Source organism: Mastomys coucha, unplaced genomic scaffold (assembly GCF_008632895.1).
Source record: "Mastomys coucha isolate ucsf_1 unplaced genomic scaffold, UCSF_Mcou_1 pScaffold6, whole genome shotgun sequence".
Classification (NCBI taxonomy): Eukaryota; Metazoa; Chordata; class Mammalia; order Rodentia; family Muridae; genus Mastomys; species Mastomys coucha.
This window is the reverse complement of record NW_022196912.1, coordinates 5,548,090-5,572,182: the sequence shown is the minus strand read 5'-3', so window position 1 is coordinate 5,572,182 and position 24,093 is coordinate 5,548,090. Positions and strand designations below refer to the sequence as shown.

Genomic DNA, 24,093 nt, shown 5'->3' with positions numbered 1-24,093 from the left:
CAGTCTGAGGGCATGCAGCCAGCTTCGTAATACACATACATGCATGCAGGCAAAACATGTATGTACATACAATTAGATAAAGAAACCTAACAACAACACATTATCATTATCCATAACCACTCTATTATGTTGTAAAACATCAGGCCTTGGGTTAGAATGCTAACTTCCATGTTAGCATTATTTCTTCTTTGGTCTGGCAGGAATCCCAACTTTTGCACACAGGCACTGTGTGCCTTTTGCACACAGTGGGGAGTATGCTCTGCCCCACTGACTGCATTCCTCAACCCATTCATTGTTTTCATTCATTTATTAGTGTGTGTGTGAGTGTGTGTGTGCGCACACATATGTACATCTTGTGTGTATGTAGGTAAGCATGCCATGGTTGGAGGGAGCTTTGTGGGGTTAGTTCTCTTCTTTCATCTTTACGTGGGTTCTGACAGAGCTCAGATAGCCAGGCTGGAATGACAAGTACCTTTACCTGCAAACAATTAAACGGAGTTTTTAGATGCTCTTACATGAAAAAACTTTTGTACATTTATTCCTAGTTTGTTGTCTTAAAATACAATTTTATATCATTTTAAAGATTTGTTTTGTTATTAGTTCCCCCCCCTTCCTTTCTCCCTCTTGCTCTGGCCCCACTCCCTCCTGCTCCAGGTCACTCTGGCTCATACTTTTTTTGTTTGTTTGTTTCTCATTACAGATGGTTGTGAGCCACAATGTGGTTGCTGGAATTTGAACTCATGACCTCCAAAAGAGCAGTCAGTGCTCTTAACCTATTTTTAGTTTTTAAGATTTATTAATTATATGTATTTTTGCCTGCATGTAGATATGTACATAATATTCATGCCAGGTGACCCCCTGCAGAGGTTAGAGGACAGCATAAGATCCCTTGGAGTTACGGTTAGTTGTCACCATTTACTGAGAACTGAACCCAGGTCCTCTGTAAGAACAAATGCTCTCACTTCCTGGGCCATCTCTTCAGCTCCATATTTTAGTGTGTGTGTGTGTGTGTGTGTGTGTGTGTGTGTGTGTGTGTGTGTGTACATTTGTATGTGAATACCCTCAGAAGCCAGAGAAGCTATGGGACCCCTGGAATCACGTCACAGATGGTTCTCATCCCTCCAACGTGAGTGCTGGGAAAGCAACTTCAACCCTCTGCAAGAGCAAGCCCTCTTAGCCTCCCTCGGGCCGAAGCCCTCTTAGCCTCCCTCGGGCTGCCTCTCAGGCCTACTTCATACTCTATTTGATTTACAGATTACCCTTTTTTAACAACCAGTTCCGTCCATCAGACCCGAATCATTTTCATCTTTAGAACATCTCCCCACACGTTCTCCCCATGCAGCCCTGACTGGCCTGGAAGGTACTCAGACCAGGCTGGCCTACGCATGGTTTGTGATTGGTTGGTTGCTCATTTATTTTAATTTTAATTTTTTAACAGCTTTTTACCAGGAAGTTAGAATGAGGATTGTGTTCTGGAAAGAGCTAGAGAAAGTTGAGCCCCACTTTGGGGATGATGGTACTATAGGATTGGAATCTAGTTCTAGCATCTTTGTCAGGGGACTCACAACTGCCTATAACCACTTAACACCCTCTTCAGGACTCCATGGGCACCACCACACTCTCTCTCTCACACATACACATACACACACACTCATACACTCACACACACTCGTACACACTCATACACACTCATACACACTCACATTCTCACATACACTCATACACATGCTCATACACACTCACACACACTCACACTCACATTCACACTCACATACACATACTCACACACACACATACATACACACACTCACATACACACACACTCACATACACACACACACACTCACATACACACACACACACACTCACAGACACATACACAAACACTCACACACACACACTCACACACCATTTTTTTGTTTTGTTTTGTTTTTGTTTTTGTTTTTTTTGTTTTATTTTTTTTCTGACACCCTCTTCTGGTGTGTCTGAAGACAGCTACAGTGTACTTACATATAATAAATAAATAAAAAATAAATAAAATAAAGATCGCAACTGGACATTGGTAGCACATACCCTTAGATCCAGCACTCATGAGGCAGAGGCAGGAGGATTACTTGAGTCGTGGGGTTTGAGAACAGTCTAGGCAATTCAACGAGATCTTTTCTCAAGAAAGAAAAAGAAGAGGAATCACATGGGAACTTTGACCCAAGTAGTGCCTCTGTGTGAATCCGATGTATACTCAAACACACTCATGTCTGTCTGTGTTACGTGGTAAGGACCTCCGTGTTCTCAGCTTCCCTGGGTTTTTCTTTTTTTTTCTTTTTTAAAGATTTATTTATTATTATAAATAAGTACACGCTAGCTGTCTTCAGACACACCAGAAGAGGGTGTCAGATCCCATTACAGAGGGTTGTGAGCCACCATATGGTTGCTGGGATTTGAACTCAGGACCTTTGGAAGAGCAGTCAGTGCTCTTACCCGCTGAGCCATCTCTCCAGCCCCCCTGGGTTTTTCTAAGAATTGCCTTCGAGGTTGAAGAGAAGCCGGAAGTCAGCAGCCAACCAAAGTGTGTGGGTGTATGACGGCCACCGAGCAGGGTTCTCTGTTCTTCCACGGCTCTAGGCAGGAAGCAGACAGGGAACAGTTCTATGACTACAAGGGCTATTCTGCTTTATTGCTTTCACTCTGGCGAGTGTTTTTATAAGATGTAAGCAAAGTACAACTATTTTATGGCCATGTGCATATAGGAAAACCGATACTCGAAACCCATGTGGAAGAATAAAGTATCTAAGTAAAGCTGAGCCCTGACTCACCAACCCCTGTGGGGATCAGCTGGGAGGTTGGGAACTGGGGCTTATCTGACACACAGAGGGCTAAGACACAGGCCTCCATGTTGACAGTGGTGAGGAGGCCACATGGGCTGGTGCTTCTGGGCTGTACAGCCCACAGACCTACGACCAGGACTTGTAGTCCCGGGCACTAAGATGGCTTTGCTACTCAGTTTTCCCATGTCACTGGAAACAAAAGACAACTGTTCACAGTCTGGAGATTCAGTGAGAAAAAGAAGGGAGCACACTGAAGACCTTAACAGACTTCTCCTTCCCCTGCCTGAGAAAGGCTCCGCTGTGAGCTGTGAGAACCAGTTGCTAGTGAAGTCTGGCCAGTAGCCGTAAGACCCTGAAAAAAAAATTCAGGGTCAGAGGAGGTTTTTTTAAGGTTTATTTTTATTTTTAATTGTGTGTCTATGTGTGGGTGTGTGCACTGGAGTCTGGGTATCCCCAGAAGCCAGAGGTGTCAGGTGCCCCTGGAACCAGAATTCCAGGCAGTTGTGGGTGCTGTTCAACATGGGTGGTCTACATGGGTATTGGTTCCTAAGAAAGAAAAGAACATGATCTTAAGCGCCGAACCATCTCTCTAGCTCTGAGAATCTTTTTTTCCTTTAATTAATTTTTAGCACATCTGTGTGTGTGTGTGTGTGTGTGCGTGTGTAGGTCAGAGGACAACCTGTGAGACTCAGTTCTCTCTCTTCACCATAAGGGTCTCAGGAATTGAACTTAGGTCTCAAGCTTGGTGGCAAGTGCCTTTGCATACTGAGCCAGCCCACTGCTCCCAAGCATAAGAGAATCTTTGAGTGAATCTGTAATAAAAGAGAAGAATATGTCTCATTAAAAAAATTATAATTAGTTTGGGGCTGGAAAGATGAGCTCAGTAGTTAAGAGTACTGGATGCTCTTCCAAGGAACCTGGGTTCAATTCCCAACACCCATATGGCACCTACCAACCATCTGTAATTCCAGTGTCAGAAGATTCTATGGCCTCTTCTGCATACACATAGTACACAAACTTACATACTACCAAAGCACCTATGCACATAAAATAATTAATAAATCTTAAAAGAAGTATAATGATCTAGATCTGAATATTGGCCTGACTGATACCAATTCTGTCTGTTTATGCAGTGGGGTTATCAATCTGGCTACTAAAGCAACAAACTCCTCAAGTACAGACCCATAACTCAGAACTCAGGCAGAAGAGATGGAGGACGGAGGGTGAAGAGACTAGTTTGCCAAGAAAAAGGAGGGGAGGAATGTTGGGTTGAGTATGGCGGTACGTGTTTGTAATGCCAGCAGGGTGGGGTTAGGGCTGCAGAAGCCAGGAGGGTCATATCAAGGGTGAGGCCAGCCTCGTCTACACAGCTCGATCCTGGCCACCTTGAACTACAGGATAAGACTCTGTCTTAGAAACTGACAGGACAAAACAAGACTTCTCTCCAGACTCCCGGAAGTCCCCTTTCATTTCACAAACAGAACCAAGAAAGGCAGGGTACCCCACACCTTCATTCTTGATTTTCTTCTTTCTCTTCTGTCTCTAATTCTTTATACTCTTCCTCGGTCCTGATGACCGCCAATTGGTGCTACCGGGTGGAGACGGGCGGACTCCCTAGGACACTGTCAAAGCTGGCACACTCAAGAGTCTGTGATGATGTTTGTGTGTGGTTCATCGCACTATGATGTATAGCTCAGCCTCCCGAGGAGCGTTGCAAACTTAGGTTTGTGATGTTTATTCTTTCTGAACATGTTGATTTATAGGGACGCTCAAGAGATGGGACAGATCACTCCAGGAAGGACAGTCAGTTATCTAACCATGAGTTTGATTTTTCTTGTCTCCTTATCATGGATTGCAAACAGCAAGTGTATTAGCTCTCAACTAGCTTCACGAGAAACCGTAGCGATAGAGTTGTTTGCCGCTGCACAGCTACCAAGAGAGAAGCAACTTCCTTGTAGTTACTTATATATGCCTGGCAGTGAGGTCATTAAACATGAAAGCCGCCATGTCTGAGGCGAGTCAGGTCTCTTCAGGGTACACACTGTTAATGAGCCTCATAAAGACCCACCCTCTCTGATCCTGATAAGACAAAGGTGAAGGTCCAATTCTGTCTGCCAATTCTTATTTCCTTCTCTCTAAGTTAGAGTGTTATCTGGAACCAACTGTTTCAGCTAGCACAAAGGACTAAATCTTTTTATTTTCTTAAGATGTATTTATTTACTTTTTGTGTATGAGTGCTTTGCCTGTATGTATATTTGTGTCCCATGTGTGTACCCCGTGCCCACAGAAGTCGGAAAAGCTTGTCATTTCCTCTAGAACCAGAGTTATAGATGGTTGTGAACCACCACGCAGGCCTTAGGAACTTGGATCCTCTGGAAGAGCAAAAAGTTCTTTTAGCGGTTGATCCAGCCTTTCTCTTTCTTTCCTCAAACCCTGTACTGAAGAGTTAAATTACACAAGTAGATGCTCAACAAATAATTCTTTGTTTTGTTGTTTTGAAACAGGATCATACTGTGTAGCCGTGGCTGGTCTGAAACTCAGAGATACAGCTGTTTCTGCCCCTAAGTGCAGAGATGCTTAAAGACTTGCTCTGCCACATCTGTTTTTGGTAACTCCAGGTCCTTCTCCACCATACTTTCCCAACTCAAGATAGGAAAGTTGCTTTGAAGCTATTTCTACTTTTTTTCTGACACCACAGGCACCACAAGCCAAATGCTGTTCTTTTCCTCCTCCTCCCCTTCCTCCTCCTTCTCCTCTCTCTCCCCCTCCTTCTCCTCTCCCTCCCCCTCCTTCTCCTCTCCCTCCTCCTTCTCCTCTCCCTCCTCCTCCTTCTCCTCTCCTTCCTCCTCCTTCTCCTCTCCCTCCCCCTCCTTCTCCTCTCCCTCCTCCTCCTTCTCCTCTCCCTCCTCCTCCTTCTCCTCTCCCTCCTCCTCCTCCTCTCCCTCCTCCTCCTTCTCCTCTTTTGTCTTCTCTTTCTTCTTTTTGAGATTTGGTCTTGCCATGTATCCCAAGATGGCCTTGAACTCAAGGTAACCCTGCCTCAGCCTCCTAAATGTTGGGATTGTAGTTGTGTCACAGCTCCCAGCTATGGAGAACTTTCTGCTTATTATTTCCAAAATATTTCTTTACATTCCCAGTCATATACAAATGCAAAACTCCTTTGTAACTCCCTGAGATCACTTTTCAAAAGAACCCACTGAGTGGGGGATGGGAGCCCAGGCCTCTGATCCCAGCCCTAGGAGGCAGAGGCAGCAGGATTGATTCAAACCAATTCTGGGGCCATGGTGAGTTCCAGGTCAATGTTGGCTACAGAGTGGGACTTGGGTCAGTAAAACACAAAAAATCAGAAAACTTTGCCATTGTCCTTCAAACTTTTCTTACAACTGAAGGACTCTGGTATTTTTAGTATGACCCTGCCTATGTTCTAAGGTTCAACCTTCCATCCTGCTTTCCTCAAACCTCCCTCAACTACCTTTCCCTTCCTTTTCTGTTCTATTGATCCATCAATATGGACGATGTTCCACTAAATTTGAATCCAAGTACATTCCCACTAAACTAGGCTGCACCTAAGCAGCTGTGTCACCCACAAATGTAGATGGCAGATTTTCCTTGGAAGTGGGGACCCTGCAGCAACTGGTACTGCCACTATATTTCTCCTGCTTACCTCCCAGTCTGAAATGAATGCTACTCACACACACCCCAGCACCTCCCATACTACAAATCTTTAAGGAATAATGTGATATCCATTAGCCTTAAAATTTTCCATCAGTGGGGATTGGTGACACAGCCCTGTGATTCAGAACACGGGCTGTCCTTGTAGATTCAATCCTGTTCAGGGAATCTAATGCCTATTCTGGCCTTGGGGGATGCTCACTACATTCATATGGCACATTTACATATATGCAGGCAAAACTCATACACATAAAATAAAAAGATCTTAAAAAAAGAAAGGTCTGGCTGGGCAGCAATGGCGAACACCTTTAATCCCAGCACTTGGGAGGCAGAGGCAGGCGGATTTCTGAGTTCGAGGCTAGCCTGTTCTACAGAGTATATATATATATATATATATATATATATATATATGTGTGTGTGTGTGTGTGTGTGTGTGTGTGTGTGTGTGTGTGTGTGTGCGCCTAAATGAGTTTATGAGTGAAATGTGCATGTAGGTGTCCTTGGCAGGTTTAATTCCCTGATACTAGATTTATAGTCACCTACCCCAACGTGCTATTGGGAACCAAACCCAGGCCAAGAGTAAGCATTCATAACTGTTCTAAGTTCTGCCTTGCTTTTTGTTTTTTTGTTTTTTTGGTTTTTTTTTTTGAGACAGGGTTTCTCTGTGTAGCCCTGGCTGTCCTGGAACTCACTCTGTAGACCAGGCTGGCCTCGAACTCAGAAATCTGCCTGTCTCTGCCTCCCAAGTGCTGGGATTAAAGGTGTGTGCTACCGCTGCCCAGCCTGCCTTGCATTTGAAAGACTGGGTGTCTTCTGCTCCTCCTGCTGTTCAGTGCTTGGAGTCTAAGCATCTGCTCCAGACTTGTCTTTTTATGGATATTGGGGAGGGAACTAAAGCCCCCATGCATGGCAAGCACTTTTTAAAAAAAATATATTTATTTATTTTCTGTATATGAGTACAATTATAGCTGAGTTCAGACACATCAGAAGAGGGCATCAGATCCTATTACAAATGGTTGTGAGCCACCATGTAGTTGCTGGGGATTGAAGTCAGGACTTCTGGAAGAACAAACAGTGCTCTTAACCTCTTAGTCATCTCTCCAGCCCGAATGCCCTTTATCAGCTCAGCTATCTCTACAGCCTTCCTCACATGATTTTTAATACCTCTCCCTTCAACACACTGTTGTTTAATTTCCCTCCTCTCAGGTTCCACTTGGTGACTCATTTCTTTGTGTGTGTAGTGTGTATGTGCTGCTGGGGAAAGCAAAAGGACCAAAAAACCCCAGGGCCTGGTACATGCAATAGCCCAGTAGACTATAGTCCAGTCCCTCAATATTTCTTTTCTTCCCTTCCCTCTTCTTCCTCCTCTTTCTTTTCCTTCTTTTCTATTTTGAGGTCTCAGAACATTGGTTCAGAGTGGGTCCTTTCCACAGAAATCTTTAGTAAAAGATGAAAGATTTACACAATATAAAGAGGAACTCATATACTAGAGTATATGAGCCACAAACTTCTACTGAGTAGCAAATGGAAAAAAAAAAGTTTTTTTTTAAGAAAAAAATAAAACCAACACTGGAGCATCCTGGGAGACTCCACTTTATTCAAGTGTCCAGGGTGAGCATCACTAGTAATAAACTGTAAATGAGATTCCACACCTGCTGACATGAGCATAAAGCCTCTGTGCCGTCTCCATCAGAAAGACAGACAAAGAAAAAGAGAGAACTGCATTTAGAGTAGGCAGCAGCCTGTGGCTGCTTGGCTAGTAAGGACGGCACTAGGAAGAGGGGATTGTAGGAAGGAAAGTACAGTATCTCATTAAAGACTAACTACTCCACCTCTCTGCTTTCCAAGGCTTAAGGTGAACCCACCTTCCTAAGGGTGATCCCTTGACAGGGTGATTGCCCCAGTTCCTGGCCCCTGATTCTCTCTGTTGGTATTCTATCTCCTGTCACAGACACTGACACTTTCCTACTGGCCTATCCTCAGATGGCTCCACAGACCCTGGACAGCAAGGAAACAGCCAACTCTCCAAAGACTGGACAAACATTCCTAAGGCTGGACAAACATCCCCATACCCATTCCTCTAGGTTCCCCAGAGACACATCGCCCCAGTGTCAGCAAGAAGCAGCCAGATACTACGACAACCTATTCCTGCTTCGCCATCACCTCTTTCTAAGTTTTTCTTTTTTTAACTAAACCAAAACGGGGGAATGTTGGTATTCTATCTGGATTCCACTCCCACAGTTACCTGACAACAGCCAGGTATGCTCCTCCCCACAGTTACCGGGCAATAGCCAGGTAGGCCTGGCCCACTATAAAAGGGGCTGCTTGCCCCCTCCTCTCTCTCTTACTCTTGCTCTCTTACTCTTGCTTCTCTCTTGCCTCTTGCCCCATTCCCTTCCCCCTCTCTCCCCATTCTCTTCCCCCATCTCTTCACATGGTCCGAATAAACTCTATTCTGTACTATACCATGTGGCTGGTCCCTCAGAGGGAAGGGATGCTTTGGCATGGCCCCACTGAGACATCCCTTTCCCCATACCTCACCACACCCCCATAGAACATATCTTAATATTTCTTTATCTTTTTATAATCACAACACTCTTTTTTTTTTTTTTGGTTTTTCGAGACAGGATTTCTCTGTCCTGGAACTCACTCTGTAGACCAGGCTAGCCTCGAACTCAGAAATCCTCCTGCCTCTGCCTCCCAAGCGCTGGGACTAAAGGCGTGCGCCACCACTGCCCGGCCACAACACTCTTGACCAGAAGTTTCCCCTAAATAGGCTTTTGTTGCTACTCTAACACGGGGATAGGGAAAAACAATTGTTTAAGAAGAAAAAAGAAACTGGGGGACTCTAAATAAAACCTGTAGTCAGGTAACACTGACCCAATGTTGATGTCTTAGGCTTGACAAAGACACATTTGGTAAGATATCAGCAATGAGAATAACTCCATAAACTCATATGGGAACCTTCAGTTCTAGTCTTGGATCTCTGCTGGTTACATAGCAACGTCCACTTCTCCTCATCCCCATACCATCTTCTCAGCTAGGTCATACTTTAATACACAGGGCATCGCGCAAGGCATTGTGTGGCGCATGCCCGGATCCCAGAAACTGGGAGGAAGAGGCGAGGGCTACATGGTGAGTTTGAGACCAGTCTGGGCTACCTAAGATACTGCCTTGGGGCTGCAGAGGTGGCTCAGTGACTAAGAGCACTGGCTGCTCTTAGAAGACCAGGCTTCAGTTTCTGACACCCACATGGCAGTTTCCAACTGTCTGCATGTAAGTCCCATTTTAGAAGATCAATGCTCTCTTTGGCCTATATGGGTACTGCATGTATGTGATGATGCATACACATACATGCAGGCAAAACACCCATACACATAAAATAAAAATAAATAGAATATTTTTTAAAAAGATACTGCCTTAAAAAAAGGGCACGCTTCCCCCTCCCCCCTGATCCTTTCTCTAGTATCCGTGGTGAAACAGAGCAGTGAACTCAAAATTCTTCAAGGAAGGGACAGCCTTGGTGGCCATTGGTGAAGTCAGGGTCTTAAGATAGCCCACGCTGGACCCCAACTGCAGAACTGGCTGAGGATGACCTTCACCTTCTGATTTCCTGCTTTCGCCTTCCCAGTGCTGGTATCACAGGCCTATGCCACCAAGCCCAGTTTAGGAAATGCTGGAGCTCAAACTCAGGTTTGCAAGTGTGCTCAACAAACACCCTTCTAACTGATCTACATCCCCAGCGGGCTGGAAATGTGTGCAACTTTTTCTGAGTTGTGAGTTGACTGAGAGATTGCAGGAGGGGGGTTAGAGGTTATCTCCTCGAAATGCTATAAAGAATATTGTATCCAAAATTCTATCTGTGCTCTATGTAGACATATCTAGTCAAATGCTTTCTTTTCTTTTCTTCTTTCTTTTCTTTCTTTCTTTCTTTCTTTCTTTCTTCCTTTCTTCCTTTCTCTCTTTCTCTCTTTCTCTCTTTCTCTCTTTCTCTCTTTCTTTCTTTCTTTCTTTCTTTCTTTCTTTCTTTCTTTCTTTCTTTCTTTCTTTCTTTCTTTCTTTTTCAAGACAGGGTTTCTCTGTGTAGCCCTGGCAGTCCTGGAGCTTACTCTATAGACCAGGCTGGCCTTGAACTCAGAAATCTGCCTGCCTCTGCCTCCGATAAAGGCGCCACCACTGCCCGGTGTCTAATGCTTTCTGTAACCCTCCCCCATCCTAGTGGGGAGTGTTATGCTATTTCATGAAGACAGAGGTCAGAGGATTAACTAGTGGGGGTGGCTCTCTCCTTCCACTCTGTGGGTCCCAGAGACTGAGTTTTTGATAGGAGGTTCTTAGTGAGGAACTAGGGGTCAGAAGATCCCTAACCGGCAGCCATTTAGGGACAGGGCCACAAAATAGGTGATGAAGATGGCAAACGTCCAGCTTGTTCCTCACCCTGCTGACCTGAGACAAAAGCCTGGCCGCTTAAATAGAAAGCCTGGCCCGCTTTTTCTCCCGCCAGTAGGGCCCACCGGCTGGAGGACCGGTCTGACGAGTTCAAGACTGAATCAGGACTGTTTACCCTAACCGTACGGCCTATCGACTGCGCCGTCTTTGTTCAAACTGGCCAACCCAAACTGGGGGCTGAACAGTGTGTCCGCCCCCCCACCGCCACCCTCTCCGACCCAGCTCTGCAAGACTAGCTACACTTTCTGGCTGATTCTGTCTGTGTTGTGTGAGACCTTCCGCTGCTGCCGCTGCCGCTGCTTCATGTTTCACTAGAGGTCTTTCCTTGCTTTTTTTCGGTTGTGTTCCGAGACAAGAGTTTCTCTTGTGCTGGCCTGGATGTACTCGAACTCGCTGCCTCTGCTTCCGTTGTGCTTAATTGAAGGTGCCACCCTCCCGGCTTTTTCCTATCTTTTAAATCTTTGTTTCTCAGGCTTCCCTAAAGTTTCGAAGAAATTGGTTTTATCAACACTATTCTTTAAATGTATGAATCAGGATTCGGTGAATCTGAAAGACAGCAGGGAGTGATATATGGTAGAGTTTGAGGGAGAGAAGTGGGGAATCAATGTGATTCTATCATAATTTCAAAAAATAAAATAATTAAAATGCACAATAATCAAAGCAAGTACCTTAGTTTAAAAAACTAAAGTACTGTCCGGGCTGGAGATAGCTAAGCGGTTAAGAGTACTTTGTTCTCTGGTAGTGTTTCTTAACCTGTGTGAGTCGCCTATGGACCTCGGAAAACTGGCGTTTACCTTACGATTCATAACAGTAGCAAATTACAGTTAGAAGTAGCAATGAAAATAATTGTATGGTGTGTATGTGGAGGTCACCACAACGCAAACTGTATTAAAGGCTCTCAGCGTAAGCAAGGTTGAGAATCACTGCTCTGGCTCCATTTCAAGCACTCCCAAGTTGGCTCTTAGCCATCCATAACTCCTGCTCGAGGGGATCCGAAGCACTCGCCTGACTAATGCGAGGACCAGGCATGCAGGCAAAAATTCGTACACATAAACAATAATTTTAAAAGTCTGAAAAGGTATTGGAAAGTATCGGGAAGGTACTGCCAGGCGCAGCGCAAGACAAGCATTCTCTATTGTGTTTCCTCCAGGAAGTTCTTGGTTTGACTTGGTTTGATCCCTTTCGGCTTTCACGTCCAGGGTCGCCCTGGTGTCCGCGACATCCGGTCCTTCCGGAGTCCTGGAGTCCCCGCCTCTGGTCCGGGCAGCGCACACCTGGAGAGGAGGCGGGGTGGGGTGGGTGATTCACCGCGGGCGGGCGGGCGGAGGCGAGGGCGGGGCGTGGCCGCGGGGCGTGGCCGCGGGGCCGCAGGTCCGCTGGTCCGCTCCCGCCTCGCGGTGCTCACTGCGCTCAGTCCGCCCGCCGCCCGCCGCCGCGCAGTGCAGCGCGACTGCTCCCGGAGCCGTCCCGCGCCGCACGTCCGCGAGTCCCAGCCGCTCCGCCCGCAGCATGGCGCCCCCCCAGGCCCTCGCGTACGGGCTCCTGCTCGCGGTGGTCACGGCGACCCTGGCCGCGGCTCAGAAAGGTGAGGCGTAGACCTGGGGCGGAGGTGTGGGGGCTTGTCGGGCCGGTGATGGGGGGAGCAGACGGCCGGGCTGCACTCTTTGGCCGCGAGACCCCGAGACCCCGAGACCCGACGGTGCGGCGGCGGCGTGCTGAGCCGGGCGGGGGTGTGGGGCCCCGGTGGCTGAGCGGCTCTGCCAGTCAGCCTCCCTCCCTCCCTCCGTACCTGTCCGGGTCCCCGGATGTGGGCTCCGGGAGGGGACAGGTAGCTCCCTCGAGGCCGCTATGCACCTGCGCCTCGGAGGCGGGCCTGCTGGGACCTATGGGCCGGAGGTGTGTTTTCCCTTTTCTAAGAATCATGACTAATGCAGTGCTTATTGTAGGGAGGACAGACACGAAGATAAACGTACGGAGCATTCTAAAAATCGCACAATCTTTCCACTGTAAAAATTCCCTGGTTAAAAATTGTGCATATTTGTGTTTCTGAATACAGGTAGATTTACAGAGCTGTGTTTCCAACATTTCATGAAGGAAGTTTTCTACTCTCTTTAGGCTTTTATTTTTAAAACTGTTTGCATGGCGTAACACAATTTGTGGGAGTCAGTTCTGGGGATCAAACTCATGGGCCTTTATCCCAGAGCCACTGGGCTGCCCTCGTTTCTTAGTCTTTAAGAACTATTTTTTTTTTTTTTTAATTTGGAACGCTTCACGAATTTGCGTGTCATTCTTGCGCAGGGGCCATGCTAATCTTCTCTGTATCGTTCCAATTATAGTATATGTGCTGCCGAAGCGAGCACTTTAAGAACTATTCTTAAACAGTGACTGAACGACCTGAAGTGAGAGAAGGACGTGGAGTTTATATCTTCGTTGTTCTTACTATAGAGTTTGCTCCCACTTTTGATTTATTTCTAAGGTGGTGTCTCGAAGTGGAGAATTGAACAAAGCAGTCTGGAGAGAATTTCTTTTCCTTTTGTTTCTTTCTTAATTTTTAAGTTAAATATATTTAGTTTTGTTTCCTAGGAAGGATTTCATTCTCTTTCAGCAAATCCTACTGGTGTGCGCCACCACAACTGGCAGGATTTCATTCTCTATTAGGAGACATGGCCTGTATTCATTAATATACACTTTAGTACAGTTTAGTCAAGTTACAGTTTTCTGATCTCTTGGGCTAAACTCTAAACCGAGGGCGCTGGGATGTGGAGTACTTGCCTAGCAAACTCTGGGCGTGGTTCCCTAGCACTCCATAAACCAGGTGCCTGTAACCCCAGACCTCAGGAAGTGGAACCTGGAGGATTAGCAATTCAAGGTCAACTTGAATTGGTGTAGCAATGGAGGCCAGCCTGGGCTAAAGGAACTCTGTTTAATGAAGAAAAGCTTGAATAGATACCTACTGGGCCCCAAGTAGGCATTCCTTAGCAAAACTGGGTAAAGAGGGACCGTGACGGGGAGAATCCATAGGTTGAAGAATTGGAGTTGTTGACATTTGGAGGAAAAGATAAAATTACTCATAGACAAGTGTGTAATCATAGGTACAGAGGGAGACACTGGAAAGCGAGGGAAGCAGCCAGGTGTGGGAGCCTCAGTCTGTAAGCCCAGCACCAGCACTTGACAAACTGAGGCAGGAGGACTAGAGTGACTGAGCCCGGGCTGTAAAATCCAGAAACATCCAGAAAGGGAAGGAAGGACAGAGGGACTCAGAGAAGAAGGAAGGGGTAAAGGGTTTTTTTTTTTTTTTTTCCCAGACAGGGTTTCTCTGTGTAGCCCTGGCTGTTCTGGAACTCACTCTGTAGACCAGGCTGGCCTTGAACTCAAAAATCCACCTGCCTCTGCCTCCCAAGTGCTGGGGTTAAAGGTGTACGCCACCACCGCCCAGGATTTTTTTTTTTAAATGACAGGACCATTACTGGCTCAGTGGGTAAGGTTACTCCCATAGGCAGAAGGGGAGAATGGACTCCCACGTTGGCCTCTGGCTTCCACATTTGAACTGTGGCATGCTTGTCTACACAGAATATATAGCTAAATGCACAGAGTGAGCGAATGAAGGTCAGCTTTAGAAAGGAAAGCTTACATACAGTGCAGCAGCAGGCTGAGGAGATCTTTAGAGGGCTGGCATTGTTTATGGCTGGGCTGGTGGTGCAAGCCTTTAGTCCTAGCACTCTGGCTGAAGACCTGGCAGATAGGTCTCTGGTTGAAGAAGGCCTGGTTTACACAGAGCCAGGTCAGCCAGGGCTACATATTATGTACATAGCTGCATGTCTGTGATTCCAGCCCTTAGGATTGTGAGCTTGAGGCTAACTTGGATTATATAGCAAGACCCTGCTTCAAAAAATAATTACAAATTAAAAACAAAGCTGACAACAACAAAACTGTTCATGGGTAGTAATCCACACCTCTAAGACCAGCATAGAGGGGACCAAGAGCAAAGAATCTCTAGTTTGGGGCCAGTGAAATGGCTCAGTGGCTGAAGGTACTTGTGGATCACTAGGCTTAGTGACCTGAGTTTGATTCCAGGACCCAGCATGAGAGAAGGAGCTCTACAGGTTTATCCTCTGATCTCTCTCTCTGCTTACCCCTCAGAGTGCCCTGCTCTAGTTAGTGCATAAATGTAATTAATACATTTAAAAAGAGAGCCTGCCGACAAGGAGAAATACCAAGGGTGTGCTATCCTATGGTGAACTCAGACCAAGGTTCTGTCCTTGCACCGCCAAGAAAACCCCAAAGTCTTCTCCCCTTGGGGCCACGCCCACCCCGCAGAGTTCTTGGCCACATTTCCTTAACAAACTTTGATTCACTCTGCTTAGAACAAAGTTTTGCCCTGAAAAATTAACAACATGCAGGAAAGTGGAAGTGGGGACTCAAAGGTTAGACTGTGATGTCACAAAGATTAGACTGTGATGTCACAAAGTGGCCAGTGTGAGACGACTCACACTTAAATTATAGCTGAAAAATATTCAGGGTTACAATTTTTTGTCTTAATTCTTAAATTATTTACTTTGATTAATTAAGAGACAGGGTCTATCTATATAGTCTTGGCTCTCCTGGAACTTACTGTATAGACCAGGCTGGCTTTGAACTCACAGAGATTCACCAGCCTCTACCTCTGTAGTGCTGGGATTAAAGGCATCCACTCTTATACCCTGGTATATTTATTTATTTTTTTGAGAGATAACACTTGTACGACAAGGCACATGGGTGGAGGATAACATTTATTTGTTTGTTTGTTTTTCAAGATGAGGACCTCTGCCCTGGCCTCTCGAGTGCCAGGACTAAAGGCATGCACCAGCACGTCTGGCTCAGGACCACTTCTTAAAGGCATGATTGACAGAATGAGTTGACAATTGGAGCTACATTTTAAACTAATTTGTTGCAATTTTCTAGAGTGTGTCTGTGACAACTACAAGCTGACATCAAGCTGCTCTCTGAATGAAAATGGGGAATGCCAGTGTACTTCCTATGGTACACAAAATACCGTCACTTGCTCCAAACGTGAGTATAGATTCTTGTGGCCTGGAAGTTTAATCTTGATAATACTTTTTAAATGAGGCTCCTCAAGTTGAGTTTTATTGGCTCTAACCTGTGTTATTTTGTGGAGATTATCTCCAGCAAGTAAAAGTGTGTGGAAATGGAAGGAGCATCAGTAATCTTTGGCCTGGGACAGCAGATTGAAACTTCTGGCCTGTGCACGCGCAGCTGCGGTTGTTCTCCATTTGGCGTTACTGTTGTCTTTTTAGTGGCATCCAAATGTTTGGTGATGAAGGCGGAAATGACTCACAGTAAATCTGGGAGGAGGATAAAGCCCGATGGGGCCATCCAGAACAACGACGGGCTTTACGATCCCGAATGTGATGAGCAAGGGCTCTTCAAAGCCAAGCAGTGCAACGGCACTGCAACGTGCTGGTGTGTGAACACTGCTGGAGTTCGAAGAACCGACAAGGATACGGAGATAACGTGCTCTGAGAGAGTGAGGACCTAGTGAGTGAGCTTTCTCGTGTGTTTGCTTAAGTTTAGCTCTGAGTACCAAATAAGATTTTGTGCTTTGAAATTCAAAAATCAGGAAAAGCTGGGCATGGGAGGGAGTTCAGGGCCAGCCTTGTCTATACAGGGAGTTTGAGACCAGCCTGGGCTACTTGAGATCCCCTTTGGAGTGACAAGTGACCATCCTGTTCTGTGCCTCATAAAAAGGCAGTCGCCAGTCTTGAGTTGGGCTTTACTGACTCTAATCCAGTTATATTTGTTTTCTTGGCTCTAATCCAACTGTGTTGTTTTGTGGAAATTGAAGTGTGGGAAGTGGAAGGAAGCCTGGAAGAGCTTTGGCCTCGGGTTGTGATATTTCCAGAGCTGGTTTATGAATTTCCTGTTTAGACAGGTTGGGTCTTAGGTTTTTTAGAAATGGTAGTGGGTGCAGCATCGTTCCCTTTATTGTCACTGAACCTCTGGTTCCCATTTTGAAGTTGGATTAGTGTAAACTGAGTATGAGTGACTTAAACTGTATGTGCTCATTTATCGGGTTCTAAAGCTGCGTGAGCTATTTGTGCTGAAGACAAATGGTGGAAAAGCTGGAGCTCTACACAAGCACAGCACACAGGGCAAAGAGATTGATAAGAACAGATGCAAGTCCGGTCGAGCAAAGCCACTGTTGGAGAGGAAGAAAGTGGGAGGGAGGCAGGCCAGTCCGCCTCCTGTGCTGTAGCTGTAGCAGCAGTTAGTGTCAGAAAGGGTGTTACCATACACAAAGGGTGGTGGCTCTCTGCGAGATAAAGGGGGGCATGTTTACCACAACACTTACGGGCTCTGTTAGCGCTAAGCCCTCCCTGTTGTTCTTTCTGGAAAAGAGCATGAAAAAGTTGACACAGTGACACTATCTTGTCTTACAGCTGGATCATCATTGAACTAAAACACAAAGAAAGAGAAAGCCCTTATGACCAGCAGGGTTTGCAGACGTAAGTGTGACCACAGCGTATACGACAGTGTATGCTCTGTATTTATGCCCCTTGACAGGAAGGGTACATAAGTGATCATGTGTCTTCCCAGACTCAGATCACATCACGATGGCCTTTGTCCCTTTACAAGCTCTGACTGCCAGGTTTCTCTATTGTGAAGTTATCATTTTCCTTTTGGAATTTATGAATAATCCATTGACAGATACATGGGTACTGTGTAAATGTTCTGCTTCTAATCAGATTGACACTCAATAGGTCTAGGATCAATGGCTGATGCTGGTTTGAACCACTTAACTGTGATTTTAAATTACATTAATTAAATTTATATATGTATACATATACACATATATGTGCATATGTATACATATACACACACATATATATACATATATATACACACATACAATAATTAAAATTATACAGTCTAGCTACCATTGCATACCAATTCCCAAGTCAGTTAGGGCTAGCTACATAGTGAGCCCCTTTCTTTAAAAAAAAAAAAAAAAAATATATATATATATATATATATATATATGTGTGTGTGTGTGTGTGTGTGTGTGTGTGTATACGTATATATACCCATATGTATGTATGCATATATATACATATGTGTATATATGCATACATACACATATGCATATATATACATATACACATACACACAAACACATTTATTTATTTATTTACAACAACTATAACAACTAAGTCCTTGAGCTGTCTGCTTAGAGTAGAGATACTGGGGCTGGTGAGATGGCTCAGCAGGTAAGAGCACTGACTGCTCTTCTGAAGGTCATGAGTTCAAATCCCAGCAACCACATGGTGGCTCACAACCATCCATAATGAGATCTGACACCCTCCTCTGGTGCGTCTGAAGGCAGCTACACTGTACTTATATATAATAATAAATAAATCTTTGGGCCTGAGAGAGCAGGGCTGACTGGAGCGAGCAGAGGTCCTAAATTCAATTCCCAACAACCAGATGAAGGCTCACAACTATCTGTACAGCTACAGTGTGTACTCATATACATAAAATAAATAAACCTTAAAAAAAAAGAGTAGAGATACTATTATGCTACAATTTAAAAAACAAAACTTTGGGGCTGGAGAGATGGCTCAGAGGTTACGAACACTGACTGTTCTTCCAGAGGTCCTGAGTTTAAATCCCAGCAACCACATGGTGGCTCACAACTATCTGTTTCGGGATCTGATGCCCTCTTCTGGTATATCTGAAGACAGCTATAGTGTACTTACATATAATAAATAAATCTTAAAAAAAAAAAACAAATCCAAAACTTGTAAATTATTTGCAGTGCACTTCAGGAGGCGTTCACATCTCGATATAAGCTGAATCGGAAATTTATCAAAAACATTATGGTAAGTTTTTTTGAGTTTCTTTTTTTCTTTTTCTGTAAATGATCTAGTTGTAGCAGCAAGTTGGTAGGGGAGTATGGTTTGAGTATAGATGGCAGCCACTGCTGATCTCTCCCACCCCTAGACAGGGTTTCTCTATGTAGCCCTGGCTGTCCTGGAACTTATTTTGTAGACCAGGCTGGCCTGGAACTCAGAGATCAGCCTGGCTCTGTCTCTCAAGTTCTGGGCTTTAAAGGCATGCTCTAATCACTGTCCAGGCGAGTAACCAGTGATTGTGTTTTTTCAAGACAGGGTGTCTCTGTGTAGCCCTGGCTGTCCTGGAACTCACTCTGTAGACCAGGCTGGCCTCAAACTCAGAAATCCATCTGCCTCTCTGCCTTCCAAGTGCTGGGATTAAAGACGTGCGCTACGACTGCCCGGCCAGCCAGTGATTTTTAATGGTAGCTAAATGAATTTTAGTATCAGTTTAAATCCTGGGCACTAAATATGGAATCCAGGTAGTTTTCCTTCCTTCCATCGACTTTGCAAGCTCCTGTGTACCGTAGAGGGCAGTGGCATCACTTACCATGCTGATGCATGCTGCTCTTCGACCTTGTAGGGCTCCCTGTGATTGCCTCTGCCCGTCCTGCCACAGGCTCTTCTTACCCAGTGTCTTGTTTTCTTTTCCTGTTGCTGTGATAAGATGCCCTGAAGAAAGCAAGTTAGGGGAGAGAGGGCTTATTGATGGTGTTTTTAGGTTCATTTCTTTGGACGAGTGTTTTGCCTGCATGTGTATATGTGTATCACGTTTTTGCCTGGTGCCCCAGGTGTTCAGAAAGGACATTGGATGCCCTAGTGTTGGTGTTCCAGAGGGTCAGCAGCTAGGAATTGAACCCCTGTCCTCAAGAGCAAGAAGTGCTATAAACTACTGAGCTGCGTCTTCAGCCCCACAGGGTTTACAATCTAGCTTAGAGTCTCACCGTGGGGAAATCACTGCAGCAGGAACTTACTGTGTGGCGGCCATTAAGCAGCTGGCAGTGTGTACAGTCTAGAGCAGAGAATGAGTACACGCATTGTCCAGCCTTGTCCAGCTGTCTTTCTCTTTAGCCTAGGTGCCAGCCCAGGAAGTGATACAGGCCATAACCGTCCCACCTCAATTAACATAATATAGACAATCCTCACAGACTTACCATAGCTCAGCCCAATATAGACAGTCCCTCATCAAGACTCAAATGATTGTAGATCTTAGTTGACAATTGAAACTAGCCATCATAGCTAGTTAGCCCTTTCAACTGTTTGCATTGCTAGTTTACTCTTTGAAAAGATAAAGTCCTCTCAAAGATTTTTCAATTACTAGTGATAAATTATTCATTAATGGATACATCCTGGTAGATGTAGATTACAGAAAATAAAATTCTATATTTTGACTATTGAACAAACTTTTCACATATTTTAATTATATTAATTTGTACTTTTACTTTTTCTCCCAGTATGAGAATAATGTTATCACCATTGATCTGATGCAAAACTCTTCTCAGAAAACTCAAGATGATGTGGACATAGCTGATGTGGCTTACTATTTTGAAAAAGATGTAAGTATAAACCGTATACTTTTTTATTGTTTTGTTTTTTCGAGACAGGGTTTCTCTGTATAGCCGTGGCTGTCCTGGAACTCACTCTGTAGACCAGGCTGGCCTCGAACTCAGAAATCCGCCTGCCTCTGCCTCCCAAGTGCTGGGATTAAAGGCGTGCGCCACCACCTCCCCGCTATTGTTTTTTGAGACAGGATCTTAATATATATATATCCCCGGCTGTCCTGGCACTCAAGATTTTATATATATGTGTGTATGTGTGTGTGTGTATATGTATGTATATATATACATATATGTATATGTACACATGCACATACACATATATATACACAATATGTGCTTATATATGTATATATTTCCATATATATACATATGTTTATATATGTATATATCCATATCCCTGGCTGTCCCTGCAGTCACACAGATCTGCCTGCCTCTGCCTCCCGAGTGCTGGGGTCAAAGATATCTGCAACCATGCCCGGGGTTTGTTCCTTTTGAGACAGGTTCTTGTAGGCTGGCCTTGCATTCCTGATCCTCTCCCTCCATCTCCCAAGTGCTGGGCCCTCTCTACAAAGAGAGTAGTAGTTTGGGAAAGGTGATGTTATGAATCCCCCTCCAGAGATGAGCTTTACAAGGAGAGAGGGCCACACAGCCAGCCATAGGGGCTGTCGGCCACTACGTAGGAGAGCTTTATGAGGGATGGTGCATCATTCCCGAGGCCATGGGGGTCAAGGGGAAAACATTACATATACACTTTGGTGTAAAGTGGGTCAGGAAGATGGCTTAGCAGAGGGAAGAGCATGTCCTGTTGTGTCAGAGGACCTGTGTTTAATCCCTAGCAAGCACACCAGGTAGCTGTCAACTGAAGTTAAGAATAATAGATGGGTGGTGGATGGCACTGCCACTTGGGAGGCGGAGGCAGGCAGAATGGGTTTGAGGCCATCCTGTCTACAGAGTGAGTTCCAGGATTCCCAGAGCTGCACAGAAAAACCCCGTCTTGAAAAACAAAAACCAAACAACAATAAGGATAATAAAAATAAATCTAAAGCAGAGAAAAATGTAAAATGAAAGAATAGAGATACCTACCATGGCAGGAGCAGGCTGGTGAGAGATCCAGAGAGAGCCCTTTTTTGTAGCTTTCTCAGAGCCTGGGGCACCTGGCCATCGTCAGCGTTTTTAGGAGGGTGTCCAGGTGTCAGCATTGTTTGTTAGGAGCAGAGAGACGAGGAAGCACAAATCCTGTTAGCAGGCAATATGGAAACCAAGCTGGTAGGAAACGCATGGCCTGCTATCTTAGGGGAAGGAGGGACAGGCCTGTGATGTAACAGTCCCAATGCTAGACTACAAGTGTGTGTCACTATGACTGGTTTATGTCATACTGAAGACTGGACCCTGGACCCTGGACATGCTAGGTCAGCATTCTGCCAGCCTCTAGGCCCTCTGACTCCTGTTTTAATCTTCGCTGTGTTAGCAATTCAACTTGGTATGTATTCAGTTTGCTGGGAACAGTACTACTGACTATGTACACCTAGCTTTCTCTTATACTTCTTATTTTCTCTTCGGTTACTATACTGATATCTGTCTGTCTGTCTGTCTGTCTGTTTCCTTATTCAGTATTCTAATAATTTCTATGACTAGGAATCAGTCTCCATTTTAAAGACTAATTTTTATTTTGTGACTGTGTATATCTATGCATGTTAGTGCAGGTGCCTTGAGACCAGAGGCTGAGTGCCTTCCTGGGCCCTGGATTACAGTTTGTTGTGAGCTGCCTGCTGTGGGTTCTGGGAACCAAACTCAAGACCTCTTCATCACTCAGATGTCGAGTCAGTCTCGGTTTCCTCTTTCTTTTTCCTGTGACAGGGTTTCTCTGTGTAGTCCTGGCTGTCCTGGAACTCACTCTGTAGACCAGGCTGGCCTAAAATTTCTAGAGATTTTAAATTTTCATCCACCTCTGCCTCCCGAGTGGTGGGATTAAAGGCATGTGCCACTACGGCCTGGCTTCCATTTTTAAAATGTGAGCACCAGAGGCGATAGAATAATATACTGTGATTCTGACACTGAAGGCTGAGGCAGGGGGACTGAGTGCAAAGATAACTTCGTATATAAGTATATGTTTGTTTATTGTTTGTTCTTTATTTATTATGCCTCTTTGTTTTGAGTCAGTCTTACATTAGTCTAGGTTGACCTAGAATTCATGGTAGAGGGTTGGCTTCTGCCTTCTTAGATGGTAGGGTTACAGATAGAAGATACTGCACCTGGCTAAATGTGTGTTTATTACAATGAGGTGTTCTTCTGAGATTTCCTTCAGAGTACTTTGGGCATGGGAGATGAAGGGATAGAGATAGAATGAGGCGAATTGGCCTTGTGTTGTTATGTCTTAGTCTGGAAAGTAGGTAGGCCCATGGACTTCATTTCTCCTTTGGTGGGTGTCATCTTCCTGTAGTTGTGCCTTAAAGTTTCACTGGATCAGATGTTATCATGGAACCCGTGAAGATTCTTGGCATTTCTCTTCTGGCCTACAGTTAGTATGTAGATTCTGGTGCCTATGCTGGCCGTCTGGAACAGCCTTTACGTTCTTCTCCTCTGTAGGTGAAGGGCGAGTCCTTGTTCCATTCTTCTAAGAACATGGACCTGAGGGTGAATGGAGAGCAGCTTGACCTGGACCCGGGGCAGACCCTGATTTACTACGTTGATGAAAAGGCGCCTGAGTTCTCCATGCAGGGCCTCACTGCTGGGATCATCGCTGTCATTGTGGTGGTGGCATTAGCAATCATTGCGGGCATTGTTGTTCTGGTGAGTACAGGATGAGTCAGGTGTTATTAATTACCCTTAAAAACTACCCATGTTTGGAAACTTTAGCGAAGGACTATATTGTATTTCTGGTTCCTCTTTACAAAATAGTCACTTCATAAAGCTGGAAAAGATTGATCACTCAGGAGAAAACACCTCAGCTGATTAACTCGGCCCTGTTCAGTGCTCCTGCTAGACTCGACCTCCCAGATCGGTCACTGAGGAACAATCAACACTTACTGTTTGGTTTTGGTTCTGGTGGTGCTGCAAATTGAGCTCTGGCCCCAAAACAACACAGAGCTTAAGTTAGCAAGAAAACAGTCAGAAGTATCCATGTAGCAATGATTCTAAGTAAATAACAGACTTGCATTGGGTACAGTACAATAGTACATAGTCTAATCCCAGCACTTGGGAGGTAAAGGTCTTAGAGATTTAAAGAAGTCTGCTTTACCCTAGGACCGAAGGGTGGTCTGTATCAGGTAGTCTCATCAATATGTCAGAATCAGAATACGGCAGTGTCTGATGCCATACTTCTGTATTCCAAGCCTTGTACAGCAAGATCTTATTTCAGAAAGCCCAAATAAAGCTAAATTTGAAGGTGTGTGGTGACTTGGTTTGCAGTCTAGCATTGTTACCACACTTGGTTCCCATCCCATAAAAGCGAGTATCGAGTTTCTAGTTTACACTGTCCATGTCATCCGGATGCTTGGGGTAGGTACGTGAGGGGATGGGAACGAAAGAATTGGGCAGCTCACTTGTGTTCTAACACGAACTCTAGATGAATAAATGCAAGGAATGTAAGAAGGTAATCCCACAAATTTAGCATAAGGAATGCTGATATTCTGCAGTAAAAGAAACCACATGATGCAAGAAACCTAATATATATATATATATATATATATATATATATATATA

The 24,093-nt window shown here is 45.0% G+C and overlaps 1 protein-coding gene, 1 long non-coding RNA gene and 1 other non-coding gene across 4 annotated transcripts in view; 1 reads left to right on the top strand and 2 right to left on the bottom strand.

The window, feature by feature from the left end:
• Positions 1–292: 292 nt before the first annotated feature.
• Positions 293–21,698, bottom strand: LOC116080348. 2 transcript variants are annotated; one of them, XR_004114409.1, is made up of 3 exons: positions 21,475–21,698; positions 19,383–19,504; positions 293–478 (listed from the first exon to the last, which is right to left on the bottom strand). It is a non-coding gene; the product is annotated as an uncharacterized LOC116080348 (long non-coding RNA). The 2 variants fall into 2 exon arrangements; XR_004114408.1 differs by lacking the exon at positions 293–478 and having other exon boundaries at positions 19,231–19,504.
• The window catches only part of Epcam (epithelial cell adhesion molecule), a 16,348-nt gene continuing 4,348 nt past the window's right edge, over positions 12,094–24,093 (top strand). Inside the window, exons 1-7 of the mRNA XM_031356717.1 lie at positions 12,094–12,528; positions 15,885–15,992; positions 16,238–16,478; positions 17,381–17,446; positions 18,757–18,820; positions 20,287–20,388; positions 22,978–23,181. Coding sequence (XP_031212577.1) covers positions 12,453–12,528; positions 15,885–15,992; positions 16,238–16,478; positions 17,381–17,446; positions 18,757–18,820; positions 20,287–20,388; positions 22,978–23,181 — 861 coding nt within the window. The 5' untranslated portion in view covers positions 12,094–12,452. The remainder of the gene's footprint in view (positions 12,529–15,884; positions 15,993–16,237; positions 16,479–17,380; positions 17,447–18,756; positions 18,821–20,286; positions 20,389–22,977; positions 23,182–24,093) is intronic.
• LOC116081224 lies at positions 13,197–13,303 on the bottom strand. The gene has a single exon (XR_004114749.1). It is a non-coding gene; the product is annotated as a U6 spliceosomal RNA (small nuclear RNA).